The sequence below is a fragment of the Martes martes genome (genome assembly GCF_963455335.1).
Source record: "Martes martes genome assembly, chromosome: 17".
Classification (NCBI taxonomy): domain Eukaryota; kingdom Metazoa; phylum Chordata; class Mammalia; order Carnivora; family Mustelidae; genus Martes; species Martes martes.
This window is the reverse complement of record NC_137905.1, coordinates 26,957,884-26,972,232: the sequence shown is the minus strand read 5'-3', so window position 1 is coordinate 26,972,232 and position 14,349 is coordinate 26,957,884. Positions and strand designations below refer to the sequence as shown.

The 14,349-nt window shown below is 49.2% G+C and overlaps 1 protein-coding gene across 1 annotated transcript; it reads left to right on the top strand.

The window, feature by feature from the left end:
* Window positions 1-14: 14 nt before the first annotated feature.
* On the top strand, window positions 15-13,252 carry COQ9 (coenzyme Q9). Its single transcript, XM_080829465.1, has 9 exons — window positions 15-167; window positions 2,733-2,901; window positions 4,656-4,791; window positions 8,451-8,593; window positions 8,828-8,912; window positions 10,330-10,434; window positions 11,788-11,943; window positions 12,192-12,245; window positions 12,566-13,252. The coding sequence occupies exons 1-9, from the start codon at window positions 89-91 to the stop codon at window positions 12,599-12,601; spliced, it is 963 nt and encodes a 320-aa protein (XP_080685591.1). The 5' UTR covers window positions 15-88; the 3' UTR covers window positions 12,602-13,252.
* The last annotated feature ends 1,097 nt before the right edge of the window (window positions 13,253-14,349 follow it).

The window sequence follows — 14,349 nt, the reverse complement described above, 5'->3', positions numbered from 1 at the left end:
AGGAGGCTGCCCGGAGCGCTGGCAGGGCGGAAGTGGCCTCACCGAGCTGCTGGGGCTGCCCGCCGCGTACAGCGTGCCCGCTTCCAAGATGGCGGCGGCGGCGGCGGCGATGTCCGGCGCGCTCGGCCGGGCGGGCTGGAGGCTCCTGCAGCTACGGTGCCTGCCCGGTGAGGGGACGGCCCAGCCGGGGAGCGTGGTGGGGGAGGGAGGGGGCACGAAGCCGACTGGGCTGGGTGCGGGGCGGAAGAGGTCGTCGTGGCGGCCCGCGACCAAGGTGACGTGAAGGGCATCGGCGCGGATCCGCCGGCGTCCTGGACCCGAAGGGGTCGCCTGGCTGATTTCTGCCCCGATTCTCGGGCTGTGAGGGGCAAAGAGTAGCGGAGCAGGGCCTGTCACTCCCTTTAGCGAAGTTAACGGAGCACCAGAGAGGGCTGTGGGTGCCCAAGGTCACAGCTGGGCAGTTGCAGACTGGTAGACCCGGACCCAGTCTCAATAACTCTGTTGCCAAGTCCCCGGGCAGGGCCACTCGGGGGACAGAGTTGGAAACAGCTGCAAAGAGCTCCTAGTCCATTGTTTCCTAAGTCAGTTATTTCCTCACCACTTCAGTAATTCTATGATTATTCCCACAACAGAACCTGTATGTTCGTTTGTACATCCAAGTTCTTAAAACTATAGATGTCTACTTTAGAAGAGGTTACTTTATGTTATTACTGTAAATGGAAAATCAGTGTCACCATCCACAAATAGAATGAACATATTGACGCCTTAGCATAAATATATAATTAATGAAATAATTATAATTTCCTGCATTTCATCAGAAATCTTGCGAACCTCAGTGGTTCCACAGTTGTGCTTGGGGACTTCTCCCCTCCTTTTCAAAGTTTTATGAGTATTTGTTCCATTTTTTTGTACAAATAGTAAAATACTGATATTTTTACACATAACTGTTCTGCATTTCTTTTAAGATCATTGTTCCTTGAGTTAGTCCAGATTTTTTTTTACAAAAATGAGTATTAATATTATTGTTTTTATATAGAACTCCAAAGTACGTATGTGTAAAGTAATGCCTATGACCCAGCAAAGCCACTCCTAGGTATTTACCCAGGAGAAATTAAAGCATGTGTCCACCAAAAGGTTTGCAGAGTATGTTTATAGCAAATTTGACCATGAAAGACAAGGGTGGAGCAATCCAGGTGTTTATCAACAGAATAGTGTTTCTTAATGGAATATTGCTCAGCAATAAAAAAAAATAATTTCCACAAAACTACTAATCCATCTAAAAAAGACTGCAAAAAAAGTTTTACATAAAAAATATACTGTATGATTCTACTTATAGGACTGGTTAAACTAGGGTGAAAATTTCAGAACAGTGTAAGTGGGGAGTGACTGGGAAGGAGCATGAGGGAACTTTCTGGGGTGATAATATTGTCTAGATAGGGGTTCAGGTTATGCAAGTACATATACCTTTGTCAAAACTTAGAATTGGCACAGTTAAGATTTGTGTGTTTTCATTTTATATAATTGTCTCAATAAAAGAACAGTAAATAAATATTGAACCTCTGGTTAATGGTATGCATGCCAGAATGTGTAGAGTGAAGAATACTGAGGGCTACAACAAATGCATAAAAATAAGCCAGATTTTAAAAAAATAATCTGGATTGATGAATGAAGAGTGTGATAGATCTGTAGAACCCAGGTGGTAGATATATAGGTGTTCACGCCATAGTTCTTTAAACTTGTATGGATTTTTTTATAATTAGGGGCACGTGGGTGGCTCAGTCAGTTAAGCATCTGACTTGATCTCAGCTCGGGCCTTTTTTTTTTCTTTTTTTTTTTAGATTTTATTTGTTTATTTGCGGGGAGAGGAGAACACAGGGAGAAGGAGAGGGAGAAGCACACTCCCCACTGAGCAGAGAGCCCAATGTGGCACTCAATCCCAGGACCCTGAGATCATGACCTGAGCCAAAGGCAGACACTTAACCGACTGAGCCACCCAGGCGCCCTCAGCCCAGGTCTTGATCTCAGGGATCAAGCCCTGCATGACCCGTCTGATGACACCATATAAACACTATGGGAGCCAATACTTAGACCTAATTTCTAGTCCAGTGCTCTTGCTATGATATAAATATGTGACATTTTCAGGTCACTTTCACTTTTTGATTAGCTTTCACAACACTCCCATTGAGTGAACAGATTGTTACTCTTATTCTGCATATTTAAAAATCATGGTCATTGAGGCGAGGTGGTTTGTCCATTAAGATAGTTAACGAATGGGGGCACCTGGGTGGCTCAGTGGGTTAAGGCCTCTGCCTTTGGCTCAGCTCATGATCCCAGGATCCTAGGATCGAGCCCTGCATGGAGCTCTCTACTTAGCAGGGGGCCTGCTTCCTCCTCTTTCTCTCTGCCTGCCTCTCTGCCTACTTGTGATCTCTGTCTGTCAGATTAATAGATAAAAAATCTTAAAAAAAAAAAAAAAAAAGATAGTTAACAAATGATAGCAGCAGGCCCAAAAGCCAGGTCTTCAGTTACCTGGCTCATGCTTTTGCCCTCACATCATATCACAAGGTTGCCAACTTACCCAAAATTTTTGCCTGGAACTCAGCAGTTGGATAAGTGGCTCTGGAGTAGACTCAGCCCTGCTTTTCCTCTCCCCCATCCCTCTCGCCATTCTGAGTTTCAAAGAGTCTTCTCTGGTAAGTGTCCCTGGCTGACCAGCCCAGTTTTTGTTTCAGTGTCCCGTTGCCAATCAGCCGTGGTATCACGTGCCTTCCATGCTTCAGCCATGCAGCTAAAGACTACAGATGAGCAGAAACAACAACCTCCTCCATCTTTCTCTCAGCAACATTCTGAGACACACGAGGCAGAAGAACCCAATCCAGAATCTTCTCGTTCACCCCCCAGGTATGCACCAGAACCCCCATTCATCCATTTCTGGCCATTTTGCGTGCTCGGGTATGTCTGTCCTATTTCTCCTTCCTCTCTTCTTTTTGTCCCCCTTTTCACCTTCTATCATTTTTGAGGTTTGCTGTGAAAGGAATCTATGGGTTTTTTGGGAAAAATTGTGCCTGTTCATTCTAAAATATCTAAACAATACAAAATAGTTCCGAAAAATAAAGCAAAAATGACCGGAAATCACAAACCCAGAAATAACTGTAACGTTTTCATGAGTATCCTTTTAGACGTTTTTCTAAGTATAATCCATGCATAAATCTATATATAGTAATTAATTACACTATACCTGCCGTTTCAGAAGCTGCTTTTTCACTCAACAGTACATTTTTAATGTTTTCTCAGTCTGTATGACTGTAATGGTTGCATAATATTCCAGTGGTATGGCAGTATTAAAATTTACTTAACCTGGGGCGCCTGGGTGGCGCAGTGGGTTAAAGCCTCTATCTTCAGCTCAGGTCATGATCCCAGGGTCCTGGAATCGAGCCCTGCATTAGGCTCTCTGCTCAGCGGGGAGCCTGCTTCCCCCTCTCTTTCTGTCTGCCTCTCTGCCTGCTTGTGATCTCTGTCTGTCAAATAAATAAGTAAAATCCAAAATTAAAAAATAAAATTTACTTAACCTATCTTTTATTTTTTAAAGATATTTATTTATTTGTCAGAGAGAGTGAGCACAGGCATACAGAGTGGCAGGCAGAGGCAGAGGGAGAAGCAGGCTCTCCGCTGAGCAAGGAGCCCAATGCGGAACTCGATCCCAGGATGCTGGGATCATGACCTGAGCTGAAGGCAGCCGCCCAACCAACTGAGCCACCCAGGCGTCCCTTAACCTATCTTTTATTGATGAATATTTAGATTTCCTTCACTGGTATAAAAAAATAATGTGATTATCTTTCAGCAGTGAGAGCATTGAATCAAAGGACGTGCACATTTAGGATTTTGTTACATACGTGGGGCCAAGTCACTGTCCAGGAAGGTGATAATAGTTTACGTTTCCATTGCCTGTTTTTTCTTCTTAATCCTGCCACTGAGAAGTTCCTCTAGCCCTGAAATTAGGGTGTTCCTGTCATTTTTCTGGTCTCCCAACTAAAATACTTTTTATTTCAATTCAGCAAATATGTTTTTAAGATCTACTTTGTGCTAGGCCCTGGAGTTATCATTTGATACCAATACAGATAAAGAAACATTGTGCTGAGGGCTATGAACAGAGAAATCCAGAGTGCTAAGGGCATTTGCCTTCCTGTGACCTGGCCTCCTTGCTCCCTGGATCCCCTCTCTCAGTGACTATATGAGAAGAGAAAGACAGAATCACTTATTTTTTTATTTTTTTTAAGATTTTTTAAAAAATTTATTTGACAGACAGAGATCACAAGTTGGCAGAGAGAGAGGAGGAAGTAGGCTCCCTGCCGAGCAGAGAGCCCGATGTGGGGCTCGATGTGGCACTCAATCCCAGGACCCTGGGATCACGACCCGAGCTGAAGACAGAGGCTTTAACCCACTGAGCCACCCAGGCGCCCCGACAATATCACTTTTGTCCCATTGGCGTGGAAATAGCAATACTGGCACAGAAGTAGATATCTTCCCGACATGTGCTCAGAGGAGGCACTGAGCCTCCGGCTTCTGGTCAGGCACATTTTGCCTGTCACGCAGCAGGCAGGGAGATGAGGTGTGCTGGGCTCTGTTGCCACATCTCCGTTGCGTGTGGGTCTCAGGTACACAGATCAGGGTGGTGAGGAGGAGGAGGACCACGAGAGTGAGGAGCAGCTGCAGCACCGCATCCTGACGGCAGCCTTGGACTTCGTGCCTGCACACGGGTGGACAGCAGAGGCCATCGCAGAAGGAGCCCAGGTGTGTAGGGGACGGGGTGGGGCGGCCTGGCTGGGATCAGCCCGAGCAGACACAGACGGCCTCATGCTTACTTCCGGCCCAGCTTTGAGCCCCTCTCTGCTCCAGGATTTTGCGAGGGGAGGCTTTTTTCCCCAATAGGGTGAAATGGTTTTATTTTTTAGTAGAGAAAGATCATACTGTAGAGTTGGTTCTTGTGAGCTAAGTTCTAAAGGCAGCGCACTAGGGAAGCGTTGCCGATGATCACAACTACCACATTTCTTTGAGTCTAAGACACCAGTGGTTGTTAGAAGCACCATTATAGTATGCATCTCTGAAAAAGAGAAAATGCTACTTAGGACATGTCAGGTGTATAATTCACACTGATTGTTTAAACTGAAAAAAATAGAGGGGCAGTTGGGTGTCTCGGTTAAGCACCCAGCTCTTCGTTTCAGCTCAGGTCATGGTCTTGGGATCATGAGATTGAGCCTGAGTCGGGCTCCCCACCGAGCCAGGAGTCTGCTTGAGATTCCCTCCCTCCCTCTTTGACCCTCCCCCTGCCCCCCTCAAATGAATAAATAAATAAATAAGAAACAGGTGGGCACCTGGCTGGCTCATTTGGTAGAGCCTGCGGCTCTTGGTCTTGGGGTTGTGAGTTTGAGCCCCACATTGGGTGTTGAGGTTACTTCAAAAAAAAATTAAAAATCTTGAAAGAAATGATAAAATAGGTACATCTTAGAACTGATGAAATCAGTTGTTTGAAAACTCTCCAGAAGGCACCGTTTAGGAGACCACCTCTCCTGATTTTTCTCAGTACATGCCTCCTGCACAGGAACAGATAGCTGCTTTAGGTTAAGCCGCAGGCTTGTGCTGAGGCCGCGGTGTACAGAATTGTCCGGCAGGGCCACATACTGCCCTGCAAGAGCTCTGTGAGAGCAGTGAGCAGAGGAACTCCGGATTCACTTCTCCTGTCTCAAGCTTGCAGGGAAAATGGGATGGAAGGGTGAGCATGCTTGAACACTGGCCAGAAGAACCCAGAAACAAGGGTGAGGTCAAAGTATGAGAGAAAGTGGCAAAAGAAAAGTACAAAGTCCGTTGAAGGCAGGAACTACGAGATCCAGAAAATGAGTGGGAGGACAGTCTTAGGTGTATTGGGGTGAGGTTGGAGAAGACAGCTGCAGGTTTAGTTTGTGGAATATTAAGGGAGTTCTGCGGAGACAGCTTCTGTTCTCTGTGAAGTGGGTGTGGTTGTCTCATGAACCTGAAGTTAGGAAAGGGTAGGAGGAGACAGAGATTTGAGGGTGGCGGAGAACATTTGAAAGAATCATTACAGGAAGTGGCAGAACAAGTAGAGGAGAGAAGTGTACCGGGATTGTTTGGAAAGATACTGAATTATTCTGCGGGTAACTGTTCTTTTTCACTCTGTATCTCTTCATTCGTGGTGGCTGCATAATACCCTTTGTGTTTACTTGATCTCAACTGATGAACATTTGAGTTGTTCCCGATTTTTTAGTGTTCTAAACCTACTTGTGCAACACATTTAAGTGCATTTGGAGAAGTGGAGTTGCAATTTCAGGGAGCGTATCCGTCAGGGGACAGAGACTATGTCAGTTACTCAGAGAGAGAATTTTTTTCTAAAAGATTTTTTTTTTAATTATTTGACAGAGACACAGAGAGGGAACACAAGCAGGGGGAGTGGGAGAGGGAGAAGCAGGCTTCCCGCTGAGCAGGGAGCCTGATGTGGGGCCCAATCCCAGGACCCCGGGATCATGACTTGAGCTGAAGGCAGATGCTTAATGAGTGAGCCACCCAGGCACCCCCAGATAGAGAGAATTTAATACAAAGAATGGTGAGCTAGGTGGAAGGTTGGTAACTGGGCCACTGGCAGTGTAAGCACCCTCTAGGGTGTTATGCAGGCTGCTGCGGCAGGAAGTGGCTCCATCTCCAGGGCTAAGGGGACAGGGGGAGAAAGTGGAATTGTTAAAAGGAGAAGCTTGAAGGAGAGCCCCTGTAGAGGCAGAACTCAGGCCTCCTGGGCTGCTAGTGCTGCCCTCTGGAACTCAGACAGAGGGTCCCTGGGGGCAGGGGAGGGTGGTGGCTGGCTGGAACCAGTCCTCTGGGGCCGCCAGAGGGCGCTGCTGCCGAGTTGAAGAAGTGCGGCTGGGGAGATGCCCCATGGGAGCCCCTAGCGGACCTGCCGGGTCCCTCCCCCTCCAGCCTTGCAGTCTTCCTCCTGCCTCGAAATCGGCAGATCCTGCCTAGCATGGGGCCGGGAGGGTGGCTGGTGGGGCTGCAGCCCCTGCCTCACGAAGCTGAGGGCAGCCTTGGGGCTGAGACGTGAACTCACTGTGTTAGTCCAGAGAGTGCATGTGGATATGTGTGTGCATGTATGTATACTTAAGTATTGGTTTATTTAAGGAATCTCCGCACCCGGCGTGGGGCTTGAATCCACAGCCCAAGATCAGAAGTTGCATGCTCTACCCTCTGAGCTGGCCAGGTGCCCACTCAAGTGTGTGTATTTTTGAGCCTCTTGTTACCCATGTAGTAGAAGCAGTACAGCCTGGTGGTGATGAGTTCTGAGCCTCAGTTTCCTGGTCTGTAAAATGTGGATGAGGATAAGGCCCAGCAGCGGGCGTTGCCGCAAGCCCACAGTGAGATGGTGTGTGTCGCGTGCTTAGCAGAGCGCCTGGCGCGGTAAGCAGACATCCCCATTAGAAGTGCACGTGTGTTGTGAAGCCGGCCGTACTGCGGTCTGGGAAGGCTGGGTCAGCAGGAGCTCTGTCTCCACTCCCAGCGCTGGCGACTGGAGTTAATCATTTTTTTTGTTCCTTCTCTGCCCTCTGTCCCTGGTGCTGTCAGGGCTCTGCTTCTGGTAGCGGCTCAGTGATCACCATATATCAGGAAGAGCTGAGGATCTTCGTGGCTTTGTTAACTCCCTAATAACTCACTAAGAGAGATGGTTTTTGGTTTTTGGTTTTTTTAAATAACTGAGAGGCCTAATTTCTAGGAGATTTAGGTGAAGTGAACTGGTGAGGAAGAGCTGAGTGCTCTTCCCAGCCCCCTTTTTTACAAGTGTCAAGTTACAAGTGTAACTTTTACAAGTTACAAGTGTCAGGCTCCAGGTTACTAGTGTCAGAGCTCAGTTCTAACTGGCTCAAGGAGGAAAGGAAGTGTTTGGAGTCATTCAGTAACAGAAAATCTGGAAGTAGTTCTGGCACAGTGTTCTTGGATTGTGCTGCTGGGAATCATCTCTCCGTCCTGTCTCCTTCGCTTTCCTCTCTGTGAGCTTCATTCTCAGCAAGGGCTTCCCATGCAGGACTAAAAATGGTTCAGCAGCCCCAGTGGAAAGAGAGCACTTCTTTCCCATCAGCACTAGCAGAAGCCCAGAGGCAGCCTCTTAGGGCCTGGGTTGGGTCCTGGCAGGTCCCTGAGCTAGTCGCTGTGAACTCCAGCTGTCCAAGTCTGGACCTCACGCTTTACCATGCACCAGGGGGCTTGATGGAGCATGGAGGAACTTCTGGTCAGCTTCACCCAAACCGCAGGGACCAGGAACGAAGAGTAGAGTTAGCCCATTAAGAATCAATCTGCTGTTGCTAGAAAAAGAGGCACTAGTGAGGAACAGGTAGCACAGGGTCCACTATATCTGTCTACCACATTCCTGTTTTCCGTGTCTCCTGTTGTAGTCCCTGGGTCTGTCCAGTGCGGCAGCCAGCATGTTTGGGAATGACGGCAGTGAGCTGATCCTGCATTTTGTGACCCAGTGCAATGCTCAGCTCGCTCGCGTGCTGGAAGAGGAGCAGAAGCTGGTACAGCTGGGCCAGGCAGAGTAAGTCCGCTCAGGGTGGCAGCTAGGGATCAGGGTTGGGGGAGGCTCAGGCCCCACCGTCTGCCCCAGAAAGCCAATCCAAGCAGAGCCAGGAGAGAGGACCATGGAGCAGCCCTGCTGCTTGGACGGGCCTAGAACACAGCCACCATTCTGTGATAGGCCAGCATCAGGGGCCAGTGGGCCCCCCACCAACCGAGCCCATGCCTTTGACCTGTTTTCTTTTCCCTCTTCCAGGAAGAGGAAGACAGACCAGTTCCTGAGGGACGCAGTGGAAACCAGACTGAGAATGCTGATCCCGTACATTGAGCACTGGCCCCGGGTACAGTGTCCATATCTAGGCCCCAGGGCAACAGTGTATTCATGGGCTTAGTTCTCGGCGCCTAGCCCTCAGAGGACCTTGCACATTCTGCAGAAGTTAGCTCATTCATCTGCATAGACCCGGGGATTCTGGGATTCTCAGAGCACTCCGTAGAGCTAGGGAGTGCAAACCGGGGAGTGCCAGAGGGAGGAACACCTGGGTCTCAATACCTAGAAAGGTGAGTAGCCCGGGGAACTAGGTCACATCCGTGTGGGTTCTGGTGGCCCGAGTGTGCCACCAGCTCTTCAGTGAGGAGGAATCCGTGACAGAGATTAGAAAACGAGAGGAGTTTCTTGGCCATCGCCATTAACAGGCCTGAGTGTTCTGGATGTCCGAGGACTGAGATGGCTTCGCCAGCTGTCCACATGGTGCTTGAGAATTAGAGTATTCATTCCAAGGGTTTTTTATCCCCTTCTCGGAAGCTTCCTTTTTCTGGTTTCCAAGCATGTCACCATATGGGCCATTCTCTTAGTTAAGAAAATGGAGTCCAAGCACATCAGGGATAAGAGGACAGCCAAGATCATCTTGTGTCCCCCACCCAGCTGGGGTACCACTGAGCCTGTAGTGTCAGTCAGTCAGTGGACAGGCATTAGAACACCTGTGCCTGCCACACTTGATCTTCAGACCTCTGGCCTTGACTCATTCCACCTTGCAGTTAAAACAGTGGAAGTTTGGATTGGACCCCAGCTGCCTTCTGATTCAGCACGTTTTTCTTGTGGGCTCCTTCAATAAGAGAAAACTTTCCAGCCAATCCAGGGCCTCTGACTAGCTCCCCCATAGGCCACAGCCAATGGATTTTTGAGTTGGTAAAGTGATAAGACCTTGTCCTCTCAGGAGTTACATCTGCTAAGGAAGCAGCTCTGGGTGGTGCCATTTCTTGTATGAGTTGAAGGATTTTTGGTTTCAGGTATGAGAAACCAACTTGAGTTAAGCAAAACACCAGAGAAGCTGCGGTGGGGCTTTGAGGGCAGGAATGCTGCTGGGCCCTGGGAATGGCCTGGCATTTGGACCTAGAAACCACCGGACCCTTCTCCCATCTCTGCCTCTTCCTCCATGTTATAGAATGGGGTGCCCTCCCTCATCTTTGCTCTCAGGGCTGTTAGACCAGGCTAGACCCTCTGGCTGCTGGCCTTTCCAAGGCCATGTGCTGGGGATGGAGAAGCTGAGCCGGCCAGCTGAGGGTAGGATCTGCCCCTGGCTCCCATCAGCCATAGCCAGGCTGGCCAACTGCCAGGAGCTCACACCAGCTGGGTGGAGATGGTGGGCGTCAGCAGGAGAGTTGGGCAGGCCCTTTTACATATCTCCATGGAGGGGTGAGGCACCCTCCACCTGCGTGCTGTCGTTCCTGTGTCCTATTTCTCTGTCCTTCTGTGTTCAGGCCCTCAGCATCCTCATGCTTCCTCACAACATCCCATCCAGCCTCAGCCTGCTCACCAGTATGGTGGATGACATGTGGCACTACGCTGGGGACCAGTCCACTGACGTGAGTGCTTTCTGCAAACCTACTGGATACTGGGAAAGGCTTGGGTTAAGCATTTCTTCAGGAGGTTTGTGAAAGTTCTTTGATCACAGATCCCTTCGGGGGCCTGCGGTGCTATTCCTGTCTAGGGAAGGAGAGGCTAGGGGTGGGGAAGGTCCCTCCACAAGCCACAGTGGGAGCCAGGTCCTCACCCAAGGGCCAGCACTCTAGCCACAAATAAGCAGTTGTTCCCTCTGACCCCAGTGGTGATTAGGCTGCCATTTTATAAACATTTTCTCCTAAGATTCAGATTCTACAGTGGGCTTTCTCAGTGTGTGTCTTGCATGAGATTGATAAAAAAAAAGGGGGGGGGTGCCTAGATGGCTCAGTCAGTTAGATGTCCAACTCTTGATTTCACCTTGGGTTTTGATCTCAGGGTCATGAGATCTCCATGTTAGGCATGGAGCCTACCTTAAAAAAAAAAAAAAAAATGCCATGGAGCCACTCATTACTTTGAAAAGGAACTCCCTCCCCCAGGCCACTTTGGCCTGCTTTGCTAAGAGATCAATAAACCTTTAAATAGGCACTAGGAAAGAATCTGACTTGCTAATGCTATCATATTTCTGGTAGGAAATTAAAAAATAAAAAGTATACCTTCATAGATGAAATTAATTTGTGATGGTGCCTTGTGGAATCTAGGCTGGGGAGGCAAAGAAATACTCCTGCCACAGTTCTAACAAAGGACTTTAATAACCTTCCCCCACGTGGGAGTACAACCACCAACAGAGTGGTGAGAAAATGAAATTAGAAACCCGAGAAATTAAAGGAATAAAACACGAAGTAGCTGAGCTAGTACGCAAAGAGCAGTTTGCTGGGCCCCCCTGAGTGGCCAAGGGACCAGAACCCTCAGCTCAGCCCAGGTGCTCTGATCTGTCCTTAGTCCTGTCTCTGCCTCACATGATTGATAAACACACCACAGTGTGCTCATAACTGGCTAACCATAGAGCCTCTCCAGAGTTTAGGTGGCCTGAGACTTAGTCTTTTCACCAGCAGTTTCGAAATGGACTGGCTATAGCAAAAATCACCTGGGATGCTTATCAGACATCCAACTCCTTGCACTTTCTTGGGACCCCCTGATTCTAAGCTCTAGGAGGTTGGGCCCAGGAGCTTGCATTTTAATCTCCCAGGTAATTTTTGATGTCCAGCCAAGTTTGAGAACAGTAATGTTATCCAGGGAGGACAAATATATCTTTGGGGGAAAGAAGGGATCAGGAGGGAGCCCACATGAGCCTGTGGCTTTGGATAGGAGCCACCCCAGATTTCCCCCAGTCCACAGCAATAATGGTGACCCACCTTCCTGGCTGGGTTTCTCTGCAGTTTAACTGGTATACCCGGCGAGCTGTGCTGGCTGGCATCTATAACACGACAGAGCTGGTGATGATGCAGGACTCCTCCCCAGACTTTGAGGACACTTGGCGCTTCTTGGAAAACCGGATTAATGACGCAATGAACATGGGCCACACCGCCAAGCAGGTAGTAGGGGCTGGCCCTTTGGGAAGCCACCTCTTTAGGCATACCACTCTCCTCAAGCCACAGCTGGTCTCCTGTCCTTTTGCTCCCCTTTGGCCTCAGAGGACAGTCCTGAGGGCCTGCCCAGGGAGTCGGGCTGGCTCTTCCTCCAGTCCACAGGGTCCTCATGAGTCTCCCCTGATTTGTCCTGCCTGTTTGACCTTTGAGCTTGTGTGGGGGACTTAAGAGAACCTGACCCTGACTCCTTCTAGGTAAAGTCCACTGGAGAGGCACTGGTGCAGGGACTCATGGGTGCAGCAGTGACGGTGAGTACTGCCACACTCACGCCTGCCCTCTTCCCGTTCCACTCCTGCCCTGTGGTCCTTACAACATGTGTCAAGGATCCGAAAAGCTTTATACCGGAAAGCTACTAATAAAACTAAGAGTGTTCAGCCCTAGTCTCTGATCCCAAATTCCCTACCTCTTTTTTTTGCTGCCATTAAAAATCATGGCTGACTCCCGGGTCCCTGGCATGTCAGATCTGTGGGTCTCAGCCATGCCTGCCACCTTGAAAATCCCAGTCTTTCCCACAGGAGTCCTAGGGACAGGGCAAGGCCTCATCCTTCCCTTTTCTTCCCTGTATCAGCTCAAGAACTTGACAGGTCTAAACCAGCGCCGGTGAGCATCATGGAGTGTGAGCTAGAGTGCCCAGAAGAAAAGCTACAGATACATTGAAAGGGCTTTGGAAAATAAGAAGTGCCATCCACGGAATAGGGTGTTAATGAGAAAACACTGAAGGACTCCTTAGTCACTGCAACCACCACCCAGGCTCTTGCTACCGCTGTAGCCTGCTGTTGGGCCACCTCCTCAGTTCCAAATATCAGGCCAGGCCTTTTGATGCCTTTCTGCGTTGCAGCTGTGTGATTGGAAAATGAAGCTCTTATCCAAGCCTTCGAGCCACAGAAACCCAGCACGTCCCTGTCATGGTCTCACGGATTCCTTGATCACGTCTTAACCTTCCTGGAGTGTTCTCTGGGGCTCCCACATCAGAGTCATGGTGTGGAGCCAGTACAAGGTGGCTGGCCACCCCCGGCATAGCACAGACTTGTGCACATAGGTGGTCCTCGCACCGCTCTCCTCTCTGGTATCCAAGATGCTGCACCTGGGAACCCGTCAGAAAGCTGCCGCACCTGAGACCAGTGCCTCTGGACAGCGGTGCTCAGCTCGGCCAGAGGTGGGAACCCAGGCCTGCTGTCACATTACACCAGCTCGTGTGGCAGGGTTATTAGTGAACTTAAGAGTGTAAAAATAGTAATAAATATGTTTGAAGCAGTTTCATGTTGGCAGTTTCCATGTGGGCCACAGCAGGTATCCAGGACCCCACAGGGAGGACAGCAGTGAGGCTGGAAAGGCTTGAGGCTTGCAGCCAGGAGACCTGGGCTCTGGTCTTCGTGAGGACTACTACTAGGGGGTGGTTATGGCAGCTCTGCCTCTCTGGGCCCTGCTTCCCTTCTAGAAGTGTGGGTGATGGTGGCCTTCCCCACACTGTTAGCTCCCTTGGCTGCTGTTTCCTATCACTAATCATTTCGGTGCTCTGTTCTTTAGCATTAATGATTTTCTCTCTCCCTACACTGGCTGAGTTCCCTTTGCAAGTCTGGTTAACTCTGTTTAGTCTTCTTGAGCTACTATAACAAAATACCATAGATGGGGTGACTTAACAGGAGACATTTGTTTCTCATAGTTCTGGAGGCTGGGAAGTCCAAGATCAAGGTGCCATCCAGTTCCTGGTGAAGTCTTTCTGACATGCCACATTTTCTCTATGTTCTAACAGGGCAGAGAGTGAGTGAGCTCCAGTGTCTCCTCCTGTTCTTATAAAGGCACCCTTCCTACCCTCCTGACCTCCCAGAGACTCCGTCTCCAAATACCACATTGGGCGTTAGGCTTCAACATTTATGAGGAATACAATTTTGTCCAGAGCATCTGTCTTCTGCATTGCTATGTCCGACTTAAGTTGACGGGGTATTGATGGGGGAAGTCACTAGCTAATAGTTGTTTCCAGTCCTTTGGCCTTCCACCCGCCCCTTTTTGTACCTCTTTAATTCTTTGTATCATGACTTCCTGTCAAGTCCTCTACAGTGGCTTTTCCAAATTTTATCCCATTCTCTCCTTCATAGCATTCTTGCATTCAGCAGCCAACCTTAATCCTTAATTTCCTGAGATGACACAGGCCGGGAAGCACACGCCCCCTCAGTGCCAGTTCTGTCTGTCTCAGGAAGAGGGTCACCCCCAGCTAAGGCAAACTCTTCATCCCCTCTCTTACTCTCCTGCCCCTTAAATGTAGCTCCTGCTAAGTTCTATTTTAGAGCCTCTTCTCTGTTAGGAGCAGCTGCCCATTCAAACCTTTCTCTACACAGTTGAGGGGGGGCGGAT

Excerpts from the sequence above, each read along its gene's own strand:
- COQ9 (XM_080829465.1), top strand. The coding sequence starts at position 89 with ATGGCGGCGGCGGCGGCGGCGATGTCCGGCGCGCTCGGCCGGGCGGGC. Across the intron at positions 2,902-4,655 it reads TCTTCTCGTTCACCCCCCAG|GTACACAGATCAGGGTGGTG; the intron begins GTATGCACCAGA and ends TGTGGGTCTCAG. Across the intron at positions 8,594-8,827 it reads GTACAGCTGGGCCAGGCAGA|GAAGAGGAAGACAGACCAGT; the intron begins GTAAGTCCGCTC and ends TCCCTCTTCCAG.